The 19,590-nt window shown below is 51.1% G+C and overlaps 7 protein-coding genes across 7 annotated transcripts; 4 read left to right on the top strand and 3 right to left on the bottom strand.

The window, feature by feature from the left end:
• Window positions 1-1,150: 1,150 nt before the first annotated feature.
• N7532_005170 (3' exoribonuclease family protein) lies at window positions 1,151-2,170 on the top strand (the record flags this gene model as incomplete). Its single annotated transcript, XM_056617664.1, has 1 exon — window positions 1,151-2,170. The coding sequence occupies one exon, from the start codon at window positions 1,151-1,153 to the stop codon at window positions 2,168-2,170; it is 1,020 nt and encodes a 339-aa protein (XP_056473823.1).
• Window positions 2,171-2,889: 719 nt separating this feature from the next.
• On the top strand, window positions 2,890-3,233 carry N7532_005169 (uncharacterized protein; the record flags this gene model as incomplete). Its single annotated transcript, XM_056617663.1, has 2 exons — window positions 2,890-3,021; window positions 3,108-3,233. The coding sequence occupies 2 exons, from the start codon at window positions 2,890-2,892 to the stop codon at window positions 3,231-3,233; spliced, it is 258 nt and encodes an 85-aa protein (XP_056473822.1).
• A 1,310-nt stretch (window positions 3,234-4,543) lies between these two features.
• On the top strand, window positions 4,544-7,335 carry N7532_005168 (uncharacterized protein; the record flags this gene model as incomplete). Its single annotated transcript, XM_056617662.1, has 6 exons — window positions 4,544-4,762; window positions 4,867-5,101; window positions 5,411-5,449; window positions 5,954-6,114; window positions 6,269-6,832; window positions 6,898-7,335. The coding sequence occupies 6 exons, from the start codon at window positions 4,544-4,546 to the stop codon at window positions 7,333-7,335; spliced, it is 1,656 nt and encodes a 551-aa protein (XP_056473821.1).
• Window positions 7,336-7,374: 39 nt separating this feature from the next.
• Window positions 7,375-8,211, bottom strand: N7532_005167 (NAD(P)-dependent alcohol dehydrogenase; the record flags this gene model as incomplete). The annotated part of the gene is made up of 1 exon (XM_056617661.1): window positions 7,375-8,211. The coding sequence occupies one exon, from the start codon at window positions 8,209-8,211 to the stop codon at window positions 7,375-7,377; it is 837 nt and encodes a 278-aa protein (XP_056473820.1).
• Window positions 8,212-8,839: 628 nt separating this feature from the next.
• N7532_005166 (glycoside hydrolase family 32 protein) lies at window positions 8,840-10,917 on the bottom strand (the record flags this gene model as incomplete). Its single annotated transcript, XM_056617660.1, has 4 exons — window positions 8,840-9,688; window positions 9,746-10,305; window positions 10,619-10,700; window positions 10,756-10,917. The coding sequence occupies 4 exons, from the start codon at window positions 10,915-10,917 to the stop codon at window positions 8,840-8,842; spliced, it is 1,653 nt and encodes a 550-aa protein (XP_056473819.1).
• Window positions 10,918-11,629: 712 nt separating this feature from the next.
• N7532_005165 (uncharacterized protein) lies at window positions 11,630-13,393 on the bottom strand (the record flags this gene model as incomplete). The annotated part of the gene is made up of 3 exons (XM_056617659.1): window positions 11,630-11,866; window positions 12,285-12,940; window positions 13,066-13,393. 3 exons carry the CDS (start codon window positions 13,391-13,393, stop codon window positions 11,630-11,632), a joined length of 1,221 nt encoding a protein of 406 aa, XP_056473818.1.
• A 2,293-nt stretch (window positions 13,394-15,686) lies between these two features.
• On the top strand, window positions 15,687-17,910 carry N7532_005164 (uncharacterized protein; the record flags this gene model as incomplete). The annotated part of the gene is made up of 2 exons (XM_056617658.1): window positions 15,687-17,306; window positions 17,386-17,910. 2 exons carry the CDS (start codon window positions 15,687-15,689, stop codon window positions 17,908-17,910), a joined length of 2,145 nt encoding a protein of 714 aa, XP_056473817.1.
• Between the last annotated feature and the right edge of the window lie 1,680 nt (window positions 17,911-19,590).

Genomic DNA, 19,590 nt, shown 5'->3' with positions numbered 1-19,590 from the left:
TCCCATCCTCTGCTGGCCCCCGAACTGAAGACTGACACCCAACACGGACGAACAGCCCAGTCCGAGAAAAACAGCACAAGCCGGACATCGCAAGAACCACACCGAAACAACGGTCCCATTAGAAGCATAAGCAAGCGACGACGAAAGCCCACACTCCCCGGAGCTTCACAACCTTCCTCCCGAGGACATCCGTAAGAACATCCAAGGTCCAGTATAGGAAGTCGCAGAGTGCAGATCATCACTTTGCTCCTAAAGGACTGCTGCACGACATGGGTGCTAAGCCCAGAAGGCGGTTCTCAAAGAGATCGTTGAATGGATTGACTAGTTGTCATCATAAGAGGGGAGATGTTGTGTGAAATAAACAAATCATAGACCGTACCTTTTGTAAAATTCGCGACAGCGGACCGAAGTTGTCCGGCGAATCTAGAAAGACACTTCAACATGTTAGCACCTGTCGTCGGTAGCGAGTAATGCAAAGACAATGACAAAATAGAATAAAAGATCAGGAGTTTTTGGTAAGGTATTTTGTTTTCTTCAAAAATTTTGCAGAAGCAGAACTGAAAAAAAATATTTCTCATCATGATGAGGTGTGGTGGAGAAAGAAATTTTCAAAAAGCGCGAGCTTACCTTGCTGGAATTGACTGTGGGCAACGTGCTTCGTAGAGCAGTGAGTGACGATCATGAAGGACCTGTCTTCGATGATAGTCAGCTTTGATGCCGATTGCAATTACTGATTGAATAATGGCATGATAATGTAATGTCCATCAGATGGTAGTGCATGTTGTTCTTGGCCCATTTTTGGTCGCCGAACAGAGATTTGGATCGTTTTCCTCATAAAGACGGGGGGAGAGCGTGGAATTGGCAGTGCAGGGGGGCGAAGGAACTCACGAGAGGGTTAGTGCACAAGAAGAGGAACAGACAAAGATAATTTGGGCCCTGGGTAAGCTCCTTTGGCATGAAAAGGTTTGCAGACCCAGGGCATACACAGCACAGAGGAGTGTGGAAGAGGAAGAAAGCGAAACAGCGAAGAAAACTGAGAAAAGCTGATGGGTGGGGCCTCGCAAACAATGCAAACACCCAAGATTTCCGTTTCTGGGCGATCCATGCCGCGTTACCTTCCAAAGATTATCGACCTTCCAGCACACACATCATGAATGACAGACGACGAGTCAATGGGCCTCCGGGCGGCACGAGGCCCCCGGTGTATGCCTCGCTGCTTGAAACCGGCACCGGGGCTGGTGATCGCTCACAGCGCCAGCGACAACCCGCTGAGTTGAGGAAAATCTGTATGCACGATGACAACTTGTCCGCGCCAGCATATCAAACTAACCTATGGCACTTTCGCACGTCAGTCCTCAAGACCGGTCTCATCCCTTCAGCTTCAGGCTCTTCCTACCTCGAATTCGAACCCTCCGCGTCTCTCACCGCCGCTCGTGCGAATCCCAAATCTCTGATCCCGCCTTCCTCAGCTCTGAAGCTCGCTTGCACAGTCCATGGACCGAAACCGCTGCCTCGATCGGCCGCATTCTCCCCAAACCTCGTTCTGACAACCCACGTCAAGTATGCGCCCTTCGCGGCTCGTAAGCGCAAGGGTCATGTCCGGGATTCAAGCGAGCGCGATCTCGGCGTCCACCTCGAAACGGCTCTGCGCGGCGCCATTATTGCGGAGCGCTGGCCCAAGAGTGGGCTTGACATTACCATCACTATCCTTGAAGCTGAAGATGACCGCTGGTGGGGCGATGCGCCAGACTCGCACGATGCCTCGTGGGGCATGATGAACGTTCTGGCGGGCTGTATTAGCGCCGCTTCAGCTGCTATTGCCGATGCGCATATCGATTGTCTGGATCTTGTGGCCGGTGGAGTCGCTGCTCTAGTTTCTAATGACTCAACAAACTCTTCGTCATCTGCGCCACGGTTGATGCTGGATGCCGATCCGGCCGAGCATCGCTCTATTGTGTCTGCTTGTGTCGTGGCATATATGCCTGCTCGGGATGAGATCACAGAGCTTTGGCTCAAGGGTGATAGCTCGAAGGCTTCCCTCGCCGCTGGTGATCAGCGAACAGGTCACGAGGCTTTGATTGATGGTGCCGTGGATGCTGCCCGTGGGGCCTACACCGTTCTGGCAGAGGCCGTGAGGGAGTCCCTACAGAGGGCATTTGATCAGTCTTAACCTCTAGGATACCATCTCTAACGAAGAAATGAAATTCAAAAAATATTTTGCCTTGCAAATGGTCCTCAAAAAGCTCAATGTACTACAATTTCAATGGCAATGTGAATATGAAGCAGTAGCCTTTGCTATGATTTTTTTTGTACTGGAATCTTTCCGCTGGCATGAGCTGCAGGGGGTACTCTATATGCTACCTTCCGATAGTAACTTTCTTTCCCGTGTGTCCAATCTCTCTTGAGATGGTCTTGGGTATTCTACACCAGAAGCATATAACGATGGTTCTGACGAACAGATATATTGCATCCACCGAGAAAACAGTGTACACCATGGTTCACCCAAGATAATGCGCACGCAAAGAACGTGAGTTAAGGGGCATCCTCATAATTACAGGAGTGGCTAAAGCAACTCTGGGCAATTTCTCCGCGTCCGTTTAGCAGCAGCACTGCGGCCCCGGGAGTACGAAGTGAGATGAGGTAGAAGTGCCGGCCATAGTGGCACATGATCTTGGGAAGAACATTTAAGCAAATGCAACCCTTTTTTCTCTTTTCCCTCTTCTCTCCGGGTCTCTTCACCAACCTTAATATCTTCGTTATCAGTTCCAGTCACTTCAAGTACTTACCTCTTCAGTAAGCTCCCCTACTTATACCCCACAGTCGTCTACTATATCTGCACTTTTGTACTCACCTTCTTTTACAGACATCTATTCTCACTGATAATCCTCAATGGGCAAGATGCCAAGTGAGAAATTAGACAAGACCTTAAAGCCTCTCGAGAGGCCAAATGTCCAGACCCAGGCAGAGAAGGATCTCACCTTCCTGTGTGCTTGCGTCAAAAATTGCAATTCCATGTCCAAGGTATGTACTTAATTTTGATGACCAAGGCCCAAGAGCTTCCTATCAAGGTCTTCGGTTAAAGGATTTACAACTAGGACAACCTCCAGCCTATCTCAGAGGAGCTTGGAATAACAATCGGTGTCGCTCGTACGCGACTCTACTACATCGAAAAGCGGCTCGAAAAGCGGGACAAGAATATGGACAAGAATGACCTGGAAGAGAAGTCAGAATAATGGGGTCTCAAAAGGGAACTTTGATGGTTCTTCAGTGAAGCACGGCTCCCCAGGATATTCCTGAGATTCCGGGATGGCTGGCAGGCAGAACACGAGTGCTGGGCCTGGTGTAAGCCCGAAGAAGGAATTTCGTGTCTAAGTTTATTGCGTTTGGAATCTCATAATTCTACCAGTAGCCACCAGTTCTTAGTAAGGCTTCTTTTCTGTTCCTACAGGTTCTTATAGACTTCCCTCTACTCCTCGTCATCTTGCGCTTCACCTTCCCAAGCCTTTGGCAATCCTCGTCCAGCCTATCACCATCCCGGTTCTTACTACTGCCTATTATCTATCATCATCTCTTCGGCTACCAAAAAGGCAAGGAGAAAGGCTACCATGTCAATCCTGCAGACCAAGCAGCAACCGAAAAATCAGCCGAAGGATCCTGCTCCTACGACCCATGATTTCAAGGTTCTTTTCATGAAAAAGACCACCTCCTATTGTGGATGTGCTTTGAACATAGTGGCAGCATGGAAAAATTCCTTCTTGTCACGGACATATTCCAGTGCATGATCTAGAGGCACCAACCCCCCGGGCCCCCGCGCGGGATCATAATCGATCCATCAGCAAATCAGTTCGCCCAATAGATCGACCACGTCACTATCTCTCAGAATCTTCAAATAACGGTCAAAAAAGCTCAAAGCCTGTATTCCAACATGGGTGCCCGTGTTCGGAAGTTACAAGAGAGAAGAACCAAGGCCAAGGGAACGAAAGAGGGGATCTGTGGCACAGTAGGAAGATCTTCTAGGGGACAATAAGGAAGAGTGGCCACAAACGAAGACTAGAATGATCAAATGACTCTGTTGGGTGATGATGTTCAGGATGCGAGAATACGGGTGTTATTGTACCTAAAATGATGTGATGGGTTATGCTTTTTCAGGTTTACGCGAGTTTGAAGACAGGATCGGCCATGATGCAGAAACCCCATGAAATGAGGATAAATTGAATGCAAATCTCAGGAAAAATGAATGCTATTTCATAGAAAGGAGAACTTTTTAATTTCCTCGCTTCTCTCCATTATCATCATTATGTGCACGGCCCGTCACAATTGACACGCATTGCTGTCAGTGGATCGGGTGCTGTGAGGCGAGTGTCCCTAATACATCCCACTATGGGCATACACAGTGGACTATAAAAGCTGCGACTGTCTCTCACTTGGACTTTCTTCTTCATCCTCTCTCTTCTCTTACTACTCTCGCGAATCCCATACCAACATCAGTCATACCAACACAGTATACTGCACCGAAACCACTCGACGACGTTCGCATTTCGCAATGGCTTCCGGGACCGAAATGACACCGATCACCGACAAGGCCAAGAAGGGCCCCCAGCCAAAGAAATACTTGACCAAAGTAACCAAGACCAAGAAGGCCACCAAGGCGACCAGAGCCACCCAGGCGACCAAGGACAATCAAATCCCTGGCTCGACTATGCTCCTGTGGGACGTCCTCACCCACAGCGGTGCTATGAAGGAGGAGGGAGCAGGGCCCAATGTGAGTAGTTCCCATCTCCAGCTATCCTGAACCAAGCGTTTGGAGCAGAAAACCAAGCCACTTCTTTCAGTGTTTTGTTTGAATGATGCTGACTGGGCATACAGGTTAACTGGGAGGCCGTGGCTATCGAGCAGAGCACCACCAAGGGTGCCGCCTCAAAGCGCTTCTCCCGTCTTCGATTGCAAATCAACGCCTACAAAGAGGTGATGAAGAATGCCCCGACAAGTAACGAATCCTCTGGTATTGGCGATGAATCCTCAGACCTGGAACACCTGGAGGAGGTCGAGGAGACCGGCGACGAGGCCGAGGTGGCCAAGGGAGCGTCGGGCGAGGACGTTGGTGAGGCTACCTAAGGGCATGCCTGATGCGCTCTTCGGGGCTTGATTTATTGAGACTGCGGTGAGGAGGTTTGAAGGTGATGCCTTTTTTTTTTTAACTTTTCGGTCTTTGTTTCGTTCTTATGTATGCAGTGAATGCGACTTTCCCACGAACCTACGTCTCTTCATCAAATTTACATGAGTACAGCAAAACCTTCACCCATGGAGCAGCCTGTTTTGTTCCAGAAAAGTCACAACTTGCGATAATATCCAGCGAGAGATGTGGGCGTTGGAATACCTCACCCGAAAACATGACATGCTTAGTATTTAGACGAAGATGTTCCACCCGAGTATGATTTCTTCCAGCCGGGTTGGTCCAGAATGAGGATAGTGATACTATTCTGCACTTTCCTCAGGCACAAACGGAGAGATCATATCTCGAAATTGGCTTGACCAATACACACTGAGCAACTCTTTCTTAAGCCACCGCCAAGGCATTAGCGCGGATACCTTTATTGCACAAGCTACGTCAAACTGAGGGCCGCAACACTATGCCGCCGCATAATACTGTTGCCACTAAAGGTTTATTGTTCAAGAACCAAAGAATAAAGGCGTACCATATAATTCCAGTTGGCAAGATAATGGTCGTATCAAAGAATTTTGTCTTGCGCCTCAATTGGGTGTGGCTTGTTCAATGAAGGTTCTCGCGCTAACGCCTTAGCGGTGGCTTCAGAAACAGTTGCTCAGTGTGTACTGGTCAAGCCAATTTCGGGAATGAGTGTACAGCCATGGCTCAAGGCCAACAATTTCAGACCGACACAAAACTGCTTGCTCTTCTTGAGGAATCCTCCGTCACAGTAGCCCGCAAAATTAGTCGACACGCTGGCCGAGTTTCGCAAAATCAGTTACGATGGGATTATGGCAAACGAGTGTCATCTGAAGCGTCTTGCTGCTCGGTTGGATTTCCTGTTTTACGAAGGGGAGGAGATTGCGGCTGCTGGGGGCCTTGACGCCAGGCTTGCAGCGCTCGCACATGTGAGTACATTGCGTACAGACACCAGGTGATGACGGCTAACATTACATCAGGAATTCCACTACCTCAGGAACTTTTTTTGCCCTCTCAGCTCTCTTGAGCGGCATGGCTCAAGGCGATGTCGAGCCCTGAATTACGAAGGGCACACAAACATAGGCGGGCAAGGCGTCGCAGGTGTCCTCCGCAATGGCGACGGACCTGACAATCCTCCTACGGGCGGATATGGAAGCTCTCCCGCTGGAAGAGAAGACCGGTCTACCCTACGCGAGTGCGCGGCACGTCAAAGATGCAGACGGGGTGTCTAAACCCATCTCACATGCTTGTGGCCATGACTCCCACGTCACGTCCCTCATGACCGCCGCGACTTTACTCCACGCTGCGCGGGAATACTGGACCGGGACGTTGATCTGTATCTCCCAGCCCTCTGAGGAACACCTGGATGGCGCGCGGGCGATGCTGGATGGCGGGTTATACTCGAAGATTCCCATGCCAGACGTCGTCCTTGCACAGCATGTCATGCGCATGCGTGCTGGAACAGTCCATCTCCGAGCTGGACGGTTCCTCACCGCGGCGGATGCGTTCGACGTGCGGGTCTTCGGTCGTGGCGGGCATGGTTCCTCGCCGCAGACGACGATTGACCCAATCGTCATCGGTGCTTCGATCGTGACGAAGTTGCAGACGATTGTCTCTCGTGAAGTTGTCCCTGGTGAAGTGGCTGTGGTCTCGTGTGGGAGATCAATGCCGGGAACTCGCCGAATGTTATACCCGACCATCTGGACCTACAGCTGAATGTGCGCACTTTTGATCCCCGTGTGAGTGAGCGTGTCTGTGCTGCGATTCACCGTGTCATTGAGGCGGAGTGCCGGGCTGGTGGTGCCGTGGAGAAACCGAGAATCGTGAGGATGCACTCGACGCCGGCTACTGTCAACGATGCGGGCTCGGTTGATAAGCTCCGCGCCAGTTTCGAGTCGTATTTCCAGAATAGTCTGGTTGAGATTGAGCGGCCGAGTGCGTGCGAGGACTTTTCGTTGCTGGCGACGGCTGTGGGGGCGCCGTATGTGATGTGGATGTTTGGTGGGATTGACGAGGAGACTTGGGATGGGGCTGTTGCGAAGGGGACGGTCAATGAGTTACCCAGTAATCACTCGCCGTTCTTTGCACCGGCGATTCAACCTGGAGTGTATGCGATGGCTGTGGCAGCGCTGACATTCTTGAGGAAATGATATTGTACATGTACTTTTTAGTCAAGGCATCATGAATACTCACTGCTTGGCCACATGTACGATAATCTTCCCCCTCGCACGCCCCGAACGAAGCTTCTCAAATGCCTTGACTGCAGCCTCAAAGTCATACTCGCTATCCACCTGCACCTTCAGCACCCCCTTCTGCAACCACTCCCCAAGCTTGACAATATGCTCATGAGTATTCGTAAACATGAAAATCACATACTTCCTCTTCCCACCCCCCAAAAACGAAGGCCACCCAACCCGTCCAACAAACGTCCCTATCGCCGACGCCCCCACCTGCACAAACACACCTCCCTTCTTCAAAAAATGATGTGACTGGAAATAAAGCTCAGAAGGAAGCCCAATATGATCCAGGACATGATCAAACACGACACCACGCTCCTTCAGCGTCGCAACCAGATCCTCCACAGCCGTATAATCAATAACCTCATCCGCCCCTAACCCACGACACAACTCGACATTCCTTGTCGAACACGTCGTCGTAACATGACACCCCATCTCCTTCGCAACCTGAATAGCGAATAATCCACACCCACCCGAACCGCCGTTAATAAACACCTTATCACCACGCTTCACATACCCAGCCAACGTCTGATAAGCCGTCTGCCCCGCAATACCCACCCCAGTCGCATGGTCAACCTGCACGCCCTCCGGCACCGGCGCAATAAGTCCCGCCTGGATGGTGAGGTACTCGGCCAACGACCCGAATTTCATCGGGCGACTGTGACACCCGAAGACGAGCTGGCCTGAGGAGAGATGCGTTGCACCGGTTCCCGTGGACACCACGCGGCCGCAGAAGTCCATGCCTGGGGAGGCGGGCGTGCCGATGACCAGTCTGGCGTGGGGACCCATTTCGGGGACTTTGAAGTCGGCGGGGTTGAGGGCTGTGGAGAGGACTTGGACGAGGACTTCGTCGCTTTGGGGGGGGGTGGGGGTGTGCAGGCGGATGGTTCGAGGTGGAGGTTCTTTTCGAGGCCGTTTGTGGTGGTGCTGTAGAGCCAGGCTTTCACTGTTGCTGGTGGTGGTGAAGTCATGTTGGTGGGTTATTTGTGGTTCTTGCTGATTCTTTGGAAGACGTATTGTTGGCTCTGAAGGGCTTTAGTGGATTGAAGAGACTGGAGCTTGCAGAGAGTTCGAATGAAGCGAATATATGGGTAGCTGGTTGAAAGATGAGGTTGGATTCTCGATGGGGTCAGGACAAGGTGACCTTCAATGTGGTCATAGCTCCTTGGCGGGGCAAGCTGGAACTATATATCGTTAAGGCATGGCAGGACGTCTTTTCTCCAAGAAACACTCAGTCTCGAAAATTTGCCTCGAATTGTATGTAATATTGAGTCAAGATATATTCGAGTACGTTTGGGTTCAGCAAGTAGTCGAGAATTTGGAAGATACAGAGCCGATGAGCCATCGGAGACAGAAAAAATGGCACTTCGTTTTGTCCAAACTATCAATAATACATTTCTCAAAGAAAGTACCTTTTCTAGTTCCCCAGCCACCAAGTGTAGTTGTTCGTCTCAGCGGGTGTGTCAAAGACAAGCTCGGAGCTGCTGTTCAACGGTCTCTGAGGCCAGACGTTGACCAAGCCATCCCAGATCTCAATATCCGAGTACTGGACGTGAGCGCCAGGGGCAGAGTACAAAGAAAATCCGTGACTGTCGTCCCGGCTGGGGTAGATGCGGCCAGTAAGAGCGAAGCGGTCGTTGACAAAGACCTCGACGAGAGAGCCGTCAACGAAGATGTCCAATTCGATGGGTTCTGTGCCCGCGCTGTTCAGTCGGTAGGGCTCGAAGTGGCCGGCAAGCGTTGTGTTGGGGAACATGCTGATCTGGGAGGAGTGGAGGCGGTCGAGGACAACGGAGTGCTTGGCCGGGTCGTAGTAGATGTTTGTGTACTCCTCGCCGCCGGGCGAGGAAGCAACGGTCACACCCGTGGCACCGGTGGTGTTCTTGATGACCAGCTTCAGCTCGTAAGAGTTGCTGAGCTTGCTGGGCAGCGGGAGTCGACTGGTGTTGTCGCAGATTCTGCGGCTGCACTGAGTCTTGGTGTGGTGGGAGCCGCGGCGAAGACCTTCGACGACATCGCTGGCTGGACGGACACCGAGAGTGCTGGCGGTCCAGGTGCCGTTGGAGGTTTGGAAGTAGCGGGAGTTGCCGGGAGTGGTGTCGGCAGGGTTGTGGACAACACCGACGGTGTTTTTGATGAACAGCTCGCGAGGCAATGACAATGCTCCTTGGTAACCTTGCTGAGTGATGCCGAAGTTGTCCATGTCCTCCGCTGCCCATCCGTACTGAATACGACGGTTGTTCTTGGTGTCATTGAACGATGTAATCTATCACGCCATGTCAGCATCATGTGGCAGTCTGTGGAATAACACTCTTCCTCTTACCGCATAGAGAAGACCCCAGTCGGCGGCACCACCTGCAATAGGGTTGAAAGCAACACTGCCGTTAGAGCGAGCTGAAACAGTGCCCTCATTCCACAAGGACCACCGTCGGTCGTGGAAGCTCACTTCACCGCCCTCAGCGCCCATGCTGACGAAGTAACGGCCATCAAGCTCGAAAAAGTTGGAAACTTCAAAGTTGAACCCATAGGAGCCGGTTTCCACCAACGAACCCAAGGTGCTGTTCGCTACTGGCTCCCAGAGAGCACCGAGGAAAGTCCAGTCGGTGAGATCAGAAGCAGGAGCGCTGTACAATGGCATGCGAGGACCAACACCCTTGATGCCAGAGCCGAAGACAGCATAGTAATGAGGCTCTGGGTAGCTGAGCAGCGTGTCCAGCTCCGGGATTGGAAGGAAGAAGGGATCACGCCAGCCAGTGATGTTCCAGCCTTCAGGGGGGCTGCTGATGATCGGGTTGTTCTCGTATTCTTGCCAGGTGACACCACCATCAGTAGAGTATGCCATACTTTGGCTTTCGGTTCCGTTCAAATACGGCACGTTGTATCCTGTTGGAAGTCTTGAAACAGATGTATAGAAAGCGAGAAGGGTGCCGTCTGATACACCAGAGATGTTGACAGGATGGGCTGTTCCGGAGAAGATACCCAGGTGATTGTACAGCGCTGGCTCGTGGTGGTCGCTGGTTAGGTTGGTGGTGACAAGCGACTGCGCTTGACCGTTCTGCCAGGCAGCGAGTCCATCAGTGGGAGAGTTATCCACATCCGTCCAAGTTAGGAGGTCCGGGGAGGTTGCGTGTCCCCATGAGATGTTGCCTAAATGAACTTAGCACATAGTTTAATTATGTAGAAGATGGATTCGTACCCCAGTTGACGTGGTTAGGGTTAAACTGGTAATGCATGTGATAAAGACCTTGGGCCGGATCGTACATAGGGCCGCAAGGATCCTAGATGAGTGTTAACATCAGTCCATTGAAGAGGTACCAACGGAGAGGAACATACGTTCATCCATCCAGCCGGAGCAAGGAAATGAGAATAGGGTCTCCAACGAGTGAAGAGAGTGTTGTTTCCCATCTTCTCGATCATCTCGCCCGTCAGGGTTTGACCCCATGCGGTTGAGACGGTGGCACCGAGCACCACACTTAGAACTGACAAGACGGCCATGATTGTTGTTGTGATCGTCTTCTCAGGTTGCCATTGACAGGATGAGAATCACCTTATATATATTTTAAAGGAGGCATTGCTCCCCCGGGCCTTTATCGCAATATCCTCGGGTTGGAGTTTTGCCCACGGGGTATCAGAGAGCTTGGATGCTCCACCCGCAAACTTATATTACATTTGGGATTGTAAGTGCCACTTGAATGATGCTGGATCGCGTCTCGCTGGAGAAACTCAAAAGGCTTCACGAGATGTCAATAGATAGTGGCAGGCTCAGACGGGCGATGTTTGAAGCCAATGGTCGAGTAAAGTTAATATGGGGACTCCCCCGAAATTTCCCCGAGCGCTGTGCCATCGCCTTCATTTCTGCCAATTCGCTCCAAGCCACACGTGGAGAAGCTGGGATTCGATTCATCCGGAGAATTGAATCAATCAATCAGTCAATCAGAGCCCAGTCGTTCCGTATGTGGCTTGTTTCCCCGGTAGCTTTCTGGGGGGCGAAATTTCTGGGGGCGAGATTTCTCCACGTTTTCACCGTCAAGCGTGGGTATTGCTGGAGACCAGGTCCGGCTCAATGATGATGTACTCGGTGAGCAAAAGAATATCACAGATCAGACTGAGAGTCTTGGTTTCAAAATTGAATATATGCCTGCATCTAAATATCCCCTTGAATTCTGTACACGCATCTTCATGTTGAAAGCTTTGGTATATCACCAGCCTAGATAGCAGAGTGTTTCCCAGGATGGTCCATCAGAGGCGACTTATAATCCTCGTCGTCCACATTCATCATCACAATGCGATGCTGCGTCATATTCTCCTCGGTTCGAGACTTGACCTGCTTCTCCATGCGCGTTTCCTCTCCAAATCCTTCACGGCTATTGAGGGTCTCGCGGGCAATAGACGACTCAGGATCTTTCACCCCAGCTTCCTCTTCATGTCGTAATTTCTCTGCCTCCTGTCGCTTGTCCTCAATCGCAAGAACAGCTTCTTCGCGCTCGACTTCTTGGTTATTGTCGGGATATATTCTCCTGTCAGAACAAACTGGCTGTGACCCACTGCTAGCGACCGATGGATAACATCCCTTGCTTGGTGTACACATTCTTGCGCTGGGCTGTGGCCTCGGTGTTGTGACCGCCGAAGGCCGGCGTGTGGGATCTAGGGGTGTTTTTCCAACTAGACTGAACATCTATCTACATCTATCAACAAGAATCAATTGACTTTTTGCTTTGGAGCATACACACTGTCCACTTAACTGTGTACACAGTACCTAGCTGGTGATACCAACAGTTATCGACGTCTTGTAGTCCGATCGATTTGATAATCCTTCCCAATAAGAACTGATATCGAAGGTGGCCACTGATCATGTCGCTCACATTGAGGTTTTCAACGCCTGGGACGTTCTCAACTACTTGTAGTCCAGCAACACCAAGTTGGAAACTGCTAGTCCGATAAAGAAAGGCGAGCACGGAGTCGTTCTCGGAGTAGACGTTGACGACCCGACCGCTCACGACGCTCCGCACGCGGCGCCAGTGCTCCTCATTTGACGGGATCGGAGAACCCATCATGATGACCGATTCGACCAGCCCGTACGCCCCTCTTTTTGACAGACTCTGGAGACAGGAGAAGATCAAACGGGATCCAAGAGAGTAGCCGATCAGGGTAACGGGCCTTTCTCCCTGGACCTTGCTGATAAGTGCATCCGCAAGCACTTCTGCTATATCAGCACGAGATTTTGCCACGCTGAACGGGTTGTGGACAATACGGGCAACTTTCATGAGACCCATTGACAACATCACTGCGCTCATGATTGTAGCGAAGAAGGTGCGGGATAGAACCTCTCGTCCAGCAACAGACCATCCCGCGCTGGTGACTAGTGCCGAGATAGCATTGCCCAGGTTCATCAGCGGTTCTATTTCCCATCGTAGTGCAAACACTTCCGAGTCGGCACCAATGACTCGCCAGGTATCACAAAGTTCGATTCCTCTTTCACCCACCCAGTGATGCCAATAGTCACCCTCAACCGATGATCCTATTAAGTACTTCCGACTTATCCTTAAAAACCCGCTACATGTCCATCATCCTGAACCCAAATACAGTGGACTCAGCGAGATCAGATGATGGCCCGCTTTGCAATATCTAAAGCTTCTCGAAAACGCGACGCTTTGGAAAGCAAATCATTTCGCCTTCTCGCCGTTGCAAAGTTTTCACCTGCAATTTCCGTCAATTTGTCTTCCTCAAATTCGCCGACCAAAAGAGGTGAAAGTGTTTTCACCGGGCCACCGTCTCTCAGTATGTATCGCTCGCAAACCTGAATCACGACGTTGGCCATGAAACGTTTCATAGCCACCTTATAGTAAGCCTTCAAGATATCATGGATATCAGAAACAGCTTGGTCCTCGTTGCTCAAGTGTACCCCTTGCAGCACTCTGCCCATGTCGAACCATGTACCATCACTGAGTCCAAGATTTTCAAACCTTACCATGACTCTTTCTTGACGAATTGAAGACAAGGTATCGGCATAGTAATGATTAACAGTCTGCAGGACCCCTCCTCCTTCATCATGCAGAAGTCTGAGGAGATTACCATGCGCCTGGCGGTACAGTACCCCTCTAATCTATTTTAATTGTTTGTTATTCTCCGACACACTGATAAATGAACTAGATGCAGGCCTCGACCATATATTTTATTCTCTGTTAAGGATCGCGGGCCAAATGTTGTTTTCCGTTCTTATGCAATCCACTATGTCCCGTCCAACACTAAATGTAGGCGTGGTTCTCTTTTAGTGAGATTGCCATGGAGTACACTGCAGGGACCACCGACCGGGATGAAGAATAGATTAATTTAAATTATTTGGAATGCTTATGTAGATTTGAATTACCAAATGTGACTCGTAGAACCCTTTATTGGACGATGTGGGGTGGTGTGCATTGATAGGACCATATTGCATCCTGGCGCACCTGGCACGAACCAGGCACGAGGCATCACGACAAGTCAAAGCCGATTCCGGCGGAATCCCAGCGATCCTGCAGGATGTTTCACGGTGAAGAAGTTCGCATCACACACGCCGCACAGTAGCACTGGTGCCATGTGGGTGAGCGGCCTGGCGGGTTGCCTATCGCAGTGCGTGCCCCGTGATTAAGCAATGAGCACTACGCACTTGTCTCACCTTTGACACCTCGACACCTCACACAGTACGCCGATCGGGGACCCATCGAAATCAAATCTCAATCGGCATCGGCATCGGCATCGATAGATCTGAATCTAACATGAGATGGAGTGGATCAGGGCACGAGAACTGGAGGGCACCGGTTTGCATCGCCTCGAGCAGTCACACAAGACTTGCCCGTGGGGAGTCGACTGCGCAATCCGCAATCCGCAGCGACTGACACCTGCGCCCAGATCGACATGGCCATCCACGGTTCCATACTGGCCAGCGGTCCAGTTGACGGTTTGGACTCGAGCTAGTGTTTCGATTCGCAACCCCTGAAGAGTTCGCGCCCATCGACTCCATCGGGGAACGGCGGAGAGGCACATTGAGATCCTGCCTTCCAAGTTTTTGCCAACATCGCAAATTTCTCGACTCCCGAAAGTTGGATCTGCGGTTTTGTTCGTGACGCCTTCTGCGCGCTCCGGGCCTCTGGGTTGCTCCATTGGTACCAGGACTCCGAGCTCTCGGATACGCCCAACGAACCAAAATTGGCACTCGGTTCGCGGCCTCGCTCCGCTGAACGAGAGGCTCCACTGGTATGCCCGTCGATCACGCTCATCACACCAATCGTGCCTCGGGCGGAAATTGGGGGCTCCATTGCCTGCCATTTTCAACCCTAACCCACGCTCGGCTGTCTCCCACTTGGCGTCATGCGCCCGCATCTGACCCCCATCGCAAGGGCTCTCATTGGAATGGGCATCCTTCGGAGGACACTGCGGCCACTTCCCGCCAGGTAGCGCCCCCGCCAGGCTGCCTCGCGGGTCTTGACGGGATCATTGTCGTTGTCTGTCATGGAAGTCTTGTCATGTGGACCTCCTGATTGCTTGGAACTGGGGCTGGAAGCTACGAGCTTACGGCCTATTATGCAGCCTGGACGTTGACTCCGGAGAAAGGTTCTGCTAGCTGCATATGCCGACCCAGTTAGGCCCCAACTGGGTTCTACATCCCCTCGTGTTGGTTAGGGGCATCGTTAAAGTATAGCTAGGGCAGGGTGTAGGGCAGGGCAGTCGTGTGCAGTCCTCCAGTCCGTTTGAGTTTCCCGAAGATATCCTAGTGTGACAATCGGCCGTACATGTGTCAGAACCATCGGCAGATGGAGCACTCTTAATTTCTTAGCGTTCGAACGGCCAGGCCGCATTGGCCTGGCCCCATTTGTGCCCGCGGCGATGGACTATGGAGAAGACCGGGCCACTTCCCCCTGATCCAGGCACACCAAAGGGTGCTGGATCTGCACACAAGGCACTTGACAAGGCAGGTCTCCGCTACCCTCTCGTCATGGCACCTTTTTTTGTTCTTCTTCCTTTTTCCATCATGGCGACCTTCACCTAGCATTGGCAACTCCGATCCGTATGACGGTCTCCAGTTGAGCTTCAATGCTGCCATGACATGCCCCGATCGCTCGATTCTTCACGACGACCGTTGGTCTAGTCACTCCACTTCTCGTTAGCTTCAGACCTTTTTTTTCTCCCTCCAAAAACGTCACTCGTTCGGCCGTCTCGTGCGCGCCTCCGATCCCACCTGCGGATCAACGTCGACGCATGATCCCATGTGCTGCACAACTGTCAATATGGTTGCGCTGAAGAAATTCTTTCAGCAGCAGGAGCAGGATTCATCGCGACCTTCAACAAGGCTTGGATTGGCGAATGATGAGGCGGGTGAATCTTTTTATGGCACCCCGACGTCACCCACTCGAAATCACCTCGAGCCGGACCGATTATCTGTCGCGCCGCCGTCACCAGGTCTCCCATCGCCCGGTTCAAAATCATCGCAGTCTATGGATGTGTCTCATCATTTTGATCAGATCGACAAGCAATTCGAAGATCTGCACCAGCACATGGGGGGCACGCGGCCGGTTTCTTCTCAGTCCCAGCTACCGCCTTCTGTCTCTACTAGCTTTGGATTTCCCAGGTATTCCAATTCTAGGCATATCGACTTGATGGATGCTCTGTTCATCTCTGGGCCATATCAAGAAACAATCCCCACGCCTGCCTCGCCTCCCACTAGTCCTTACAATGAAGATGTCGCGGAACGAAACATGACGAGATTTCTTCGTATCCAACATCGAAAAGGCTTTGCCAGTTCTCGAATATTATCTGCGTTATATCAAGAAGATGTTGCGGACAGGAATATTGCAAAGTATGGCGGTCAAACTCGCTCATCGTCCGCACTGAGCTCTCGCTCATCTCCCCCGGCTCCGGGTAGACGACGCGGCTTGAGTCCCATGGGTTCAGACGGCAAGAGACGCGACTCGAGAAATCTCAACCTGAAAAAGGGAAGCTGGATGTCGGATGGAGACCTTCGAAATCGGTCTACTCCAGATCGTTCCTCTGGTGCTTCGTCGCAGGCGTCAAACGCCAGCACCCTAATACGCCTGCAAAGATCAGCACCTACTCTGTCTCCGGAGGAGAAGGATGCCGCTGATAATGAGCCACCCGCTGCTATTCAGCGGTTGGGTGTCCCTCCTGCTTACAAGCAAGGCAAGCGATGGAGCAACACTCCTTTGCCTGATAGCCCGACATTGCCTTTCCCTATCAGCGATGGTTCTGAGGGCAGCAGCAGTGCTGAAAGCCCTCCGGAATTGCAAGCACCCGTTACAACTGTCCGAGCATCATCATTAACTCCAAAGTCGCGTTCTCCGCCTCCTTCGTCGGGGTCGACCTCGAGAAAGAATGTTCGAGATCTTTCAATCAATACGCAAATAGCCACTCAAGGACGGCCGAAGATCTCGCATCGTGCCATTCAACCGCCGACTCCTTCCAATTACGAAATGAGGCGGGCTCCGAGCATCGCGGAAGTTATGAACAGCCCATTGCCAGAACCCACTCCCAGTTCAGGTCAACCATCGCCTCGCTTCAAGGTGTCTGAGATGATGGACCTCTTCAAGCAAGCGTACATGTCTACTCAGGCTATGAGCCCTCACCCAACATACGAGACTTTGCAAGATGCCATCGTTCGCGAGATTAATTCCCATGATGCATTTAAGCGCGTCCCTGTCCCTACTGCTGGTCCGCCTTTCACACCTTCGGATCAGGACCGGTTCTCTCATAGCTCGGGCTTAAACCGGAGTGCTTCTGCTGGTCAACTCTCTAAGATAATGAGGAAAGGCTCTTTTAGGAAACACAAGAGGAACTCCGAATCTCGCCAAAGTATCTCGACTAGTGTTCCCTCCAAGGGCTTTCTCCGCAGGGTCTCATCCTCTCCTGGGCGCCGGAGACATACTGACGCCCCCCCTCCCATCTTCGGAATTGTTGACTCAAATTCAACAGCCCCAGGCTGTTGCCGCACCTCAAACATCTGATGGCAACCAGCTGACTTATATGGACGTTCTTCTTCGCGCAAGCAATGACAAGACCTCCAACTCTACATCCACCAACCCTCCATCGTCTCGAGACCGAATGCGTTCCGAGTCTACAAACAACCTCTCTACCGCTCCCCGCTCGACCCCCGACAGACCTTATACTCCTGGAGCGGTGTACTGCATGCAGGCACACTCCGACTCCTCTCAGGGCCGGAACAACGGCTCCCGCGACGCGTATGAGGAGAGTGACGACGAAATTATCCATCTCCCCAGTGTGGGTGCGCCGCCTCGTGTACAAATCGAAGGCGTGGATGAGAACAATGTTCGCTACGTGATTGATTCCGCGACAGTCGGCGACGCACACAAATTTATGAGCTGGCCCCAACGCGTGCGGCGTTCCAACTCCTCCCAGCCCGCTTGCGAGAACAGCCTGTCTCCTCTGACTCGTGCAAGGATGCAACTGCGAGGAGCCCACTCAGTCGAGACCTATTAAACGGGCAATGCCCAACTTTCTTTTCAAGTCGGGAGAATACCTCCTCTCGCATGATATGATGCTTTCATGATACCTCTGCCAAAAGCTTGCTTGATCACTCAGTGTCTGTTTCTTTGTATAGCGATTCTGAACTTCTCGAAGCGCCTGGTCTCAAAGTTTGAAGCCTTTCTCTCCTGCTACTCTCTCACCAACTTCCACTATCGACCGATTTCCTACCAACTCATCATCTTTTCCACTCTTTACCTCTCCTATTATATACTACTACCTCACCCTTTGTCTATCCTTTTGCTATCTCTGCTATCATGGCATTCCACCGCCGGTCCTCGCGACCAAAAGCTTTCCTACTTTATCATGTCTTATCATCGGATGTGCTTATTCCGGTCCCGGGGGAGGGGGGGCGTTTTTGTCATTCCTTCGCATTTGTATACTACTACTACTACTATATACTTACTATGGCGCGAACCGATTTATATACTCCTGCTTCAACCATGCTTCTTTTTTTCATCTAGCCTTCATATTAATGCTTATAAGAAGAAATCGAAGATCGATTTTACCGACAACATCTGGACTAACATCAAAAATCTGAGCAAGTTTGGTCTGTATATATAAGGCACGCGACGTGAAGTCAATAGAGGTCATGTGATTATTGCCTAGCTCAGATGTGAATACGGATAAGAATGCCATAACCTCGAGAGGATGCTCCCATTATATCTGTGACGCTGCTTCTTATTTTGTCATTACTTTTTCCAGTCCTTTAGTCGTCTCGTCCTGCGGACAAAGGTATGAGATTTTGGCTGCATGTCCAGGGGTGTTAACTGTACCCCCAAGAAGCTAACCTGATTCATTTGGTTTGTTCTTTTGGAGGGCAACATCTACACTGTATGCAAAAGGAGGAACGATTCTGCAACTAATCTGTCGATGAGAGCTCTCGCAGTATTCTCTGTCAGAAATGTGGTGACTGGGCCCAGGCCGGCTCTCGCTTTTGTGCAGTCCGTGAGTATCAAAGGAGTTTGATTTTTAAACCCTTCAAAACCAGTTCTACAAATACTGATTCGAATGTTCAGACCAGCAGTAAATGCAGCATATTGTCTTAGTTTGTGCCACACTTCCCTAATCTTCCTCCTCTTCTCTAACCCTGTGCTAGTTCTAACGTCTTTAAAAGGGTCGAGAATCAAGTTCGCGAGGCTTCTAATGACCACTTGAACGGAATGGGTTTTGTTTCTAGAGAAGATAATAGATACTGCTGTCCCAGCAACATGCTTTTCTAGGAAAGTACGGATACCGTCAAGAGGACCATAGGGAACCTGATCGAGAGCAGGGCCATATGGAGAATGTTTTCGTACAGAATTCATGTATTTACATGCTTTTTTTTATAAACATGCAACTCCCAGATATTGAGATGGGATCATTTGTTGTGGGCATTAATTTGTCATAGGTGATCGTAAGTGTAGGAGGTTCCAGCCGCCGCTGACCCACCCGCTAAATTATATAAAGCTGGTCCGCCGCCGCAAAAACACTTCACTCACACTACTCGGTTCGCCATGACCTCGATGCTTGACAGGTTTTATACTTGTGATTCTGCGGGCTGTGGTGCTACCAAGTGTTGGGAGGTCGGTCCCTGTGAGCGAATCAAACGCTGATGTCCACGCCTGTCTAACAAGGAGCATCTGCTCCATCCAG

This window comes from Penicillium argentinense (assembly GCF_028826775.1).
Source record: "Penicillium argentinense strain IBT 30761 chromosome Unknown utg000005l_segment0_segment0, whole genome shotgun sequence".
In the NCBI taxonomy this organism is placed as follows: Eukaryota; Fungi; Ascomycota; class Eurotiomycetes; order Eurotiales; family Aspergillaceae; genus Penicillium; species Penicillium argentinense.
This window is presented reverse-complemented; position numbering and strand designations above follow the sequence as displayed.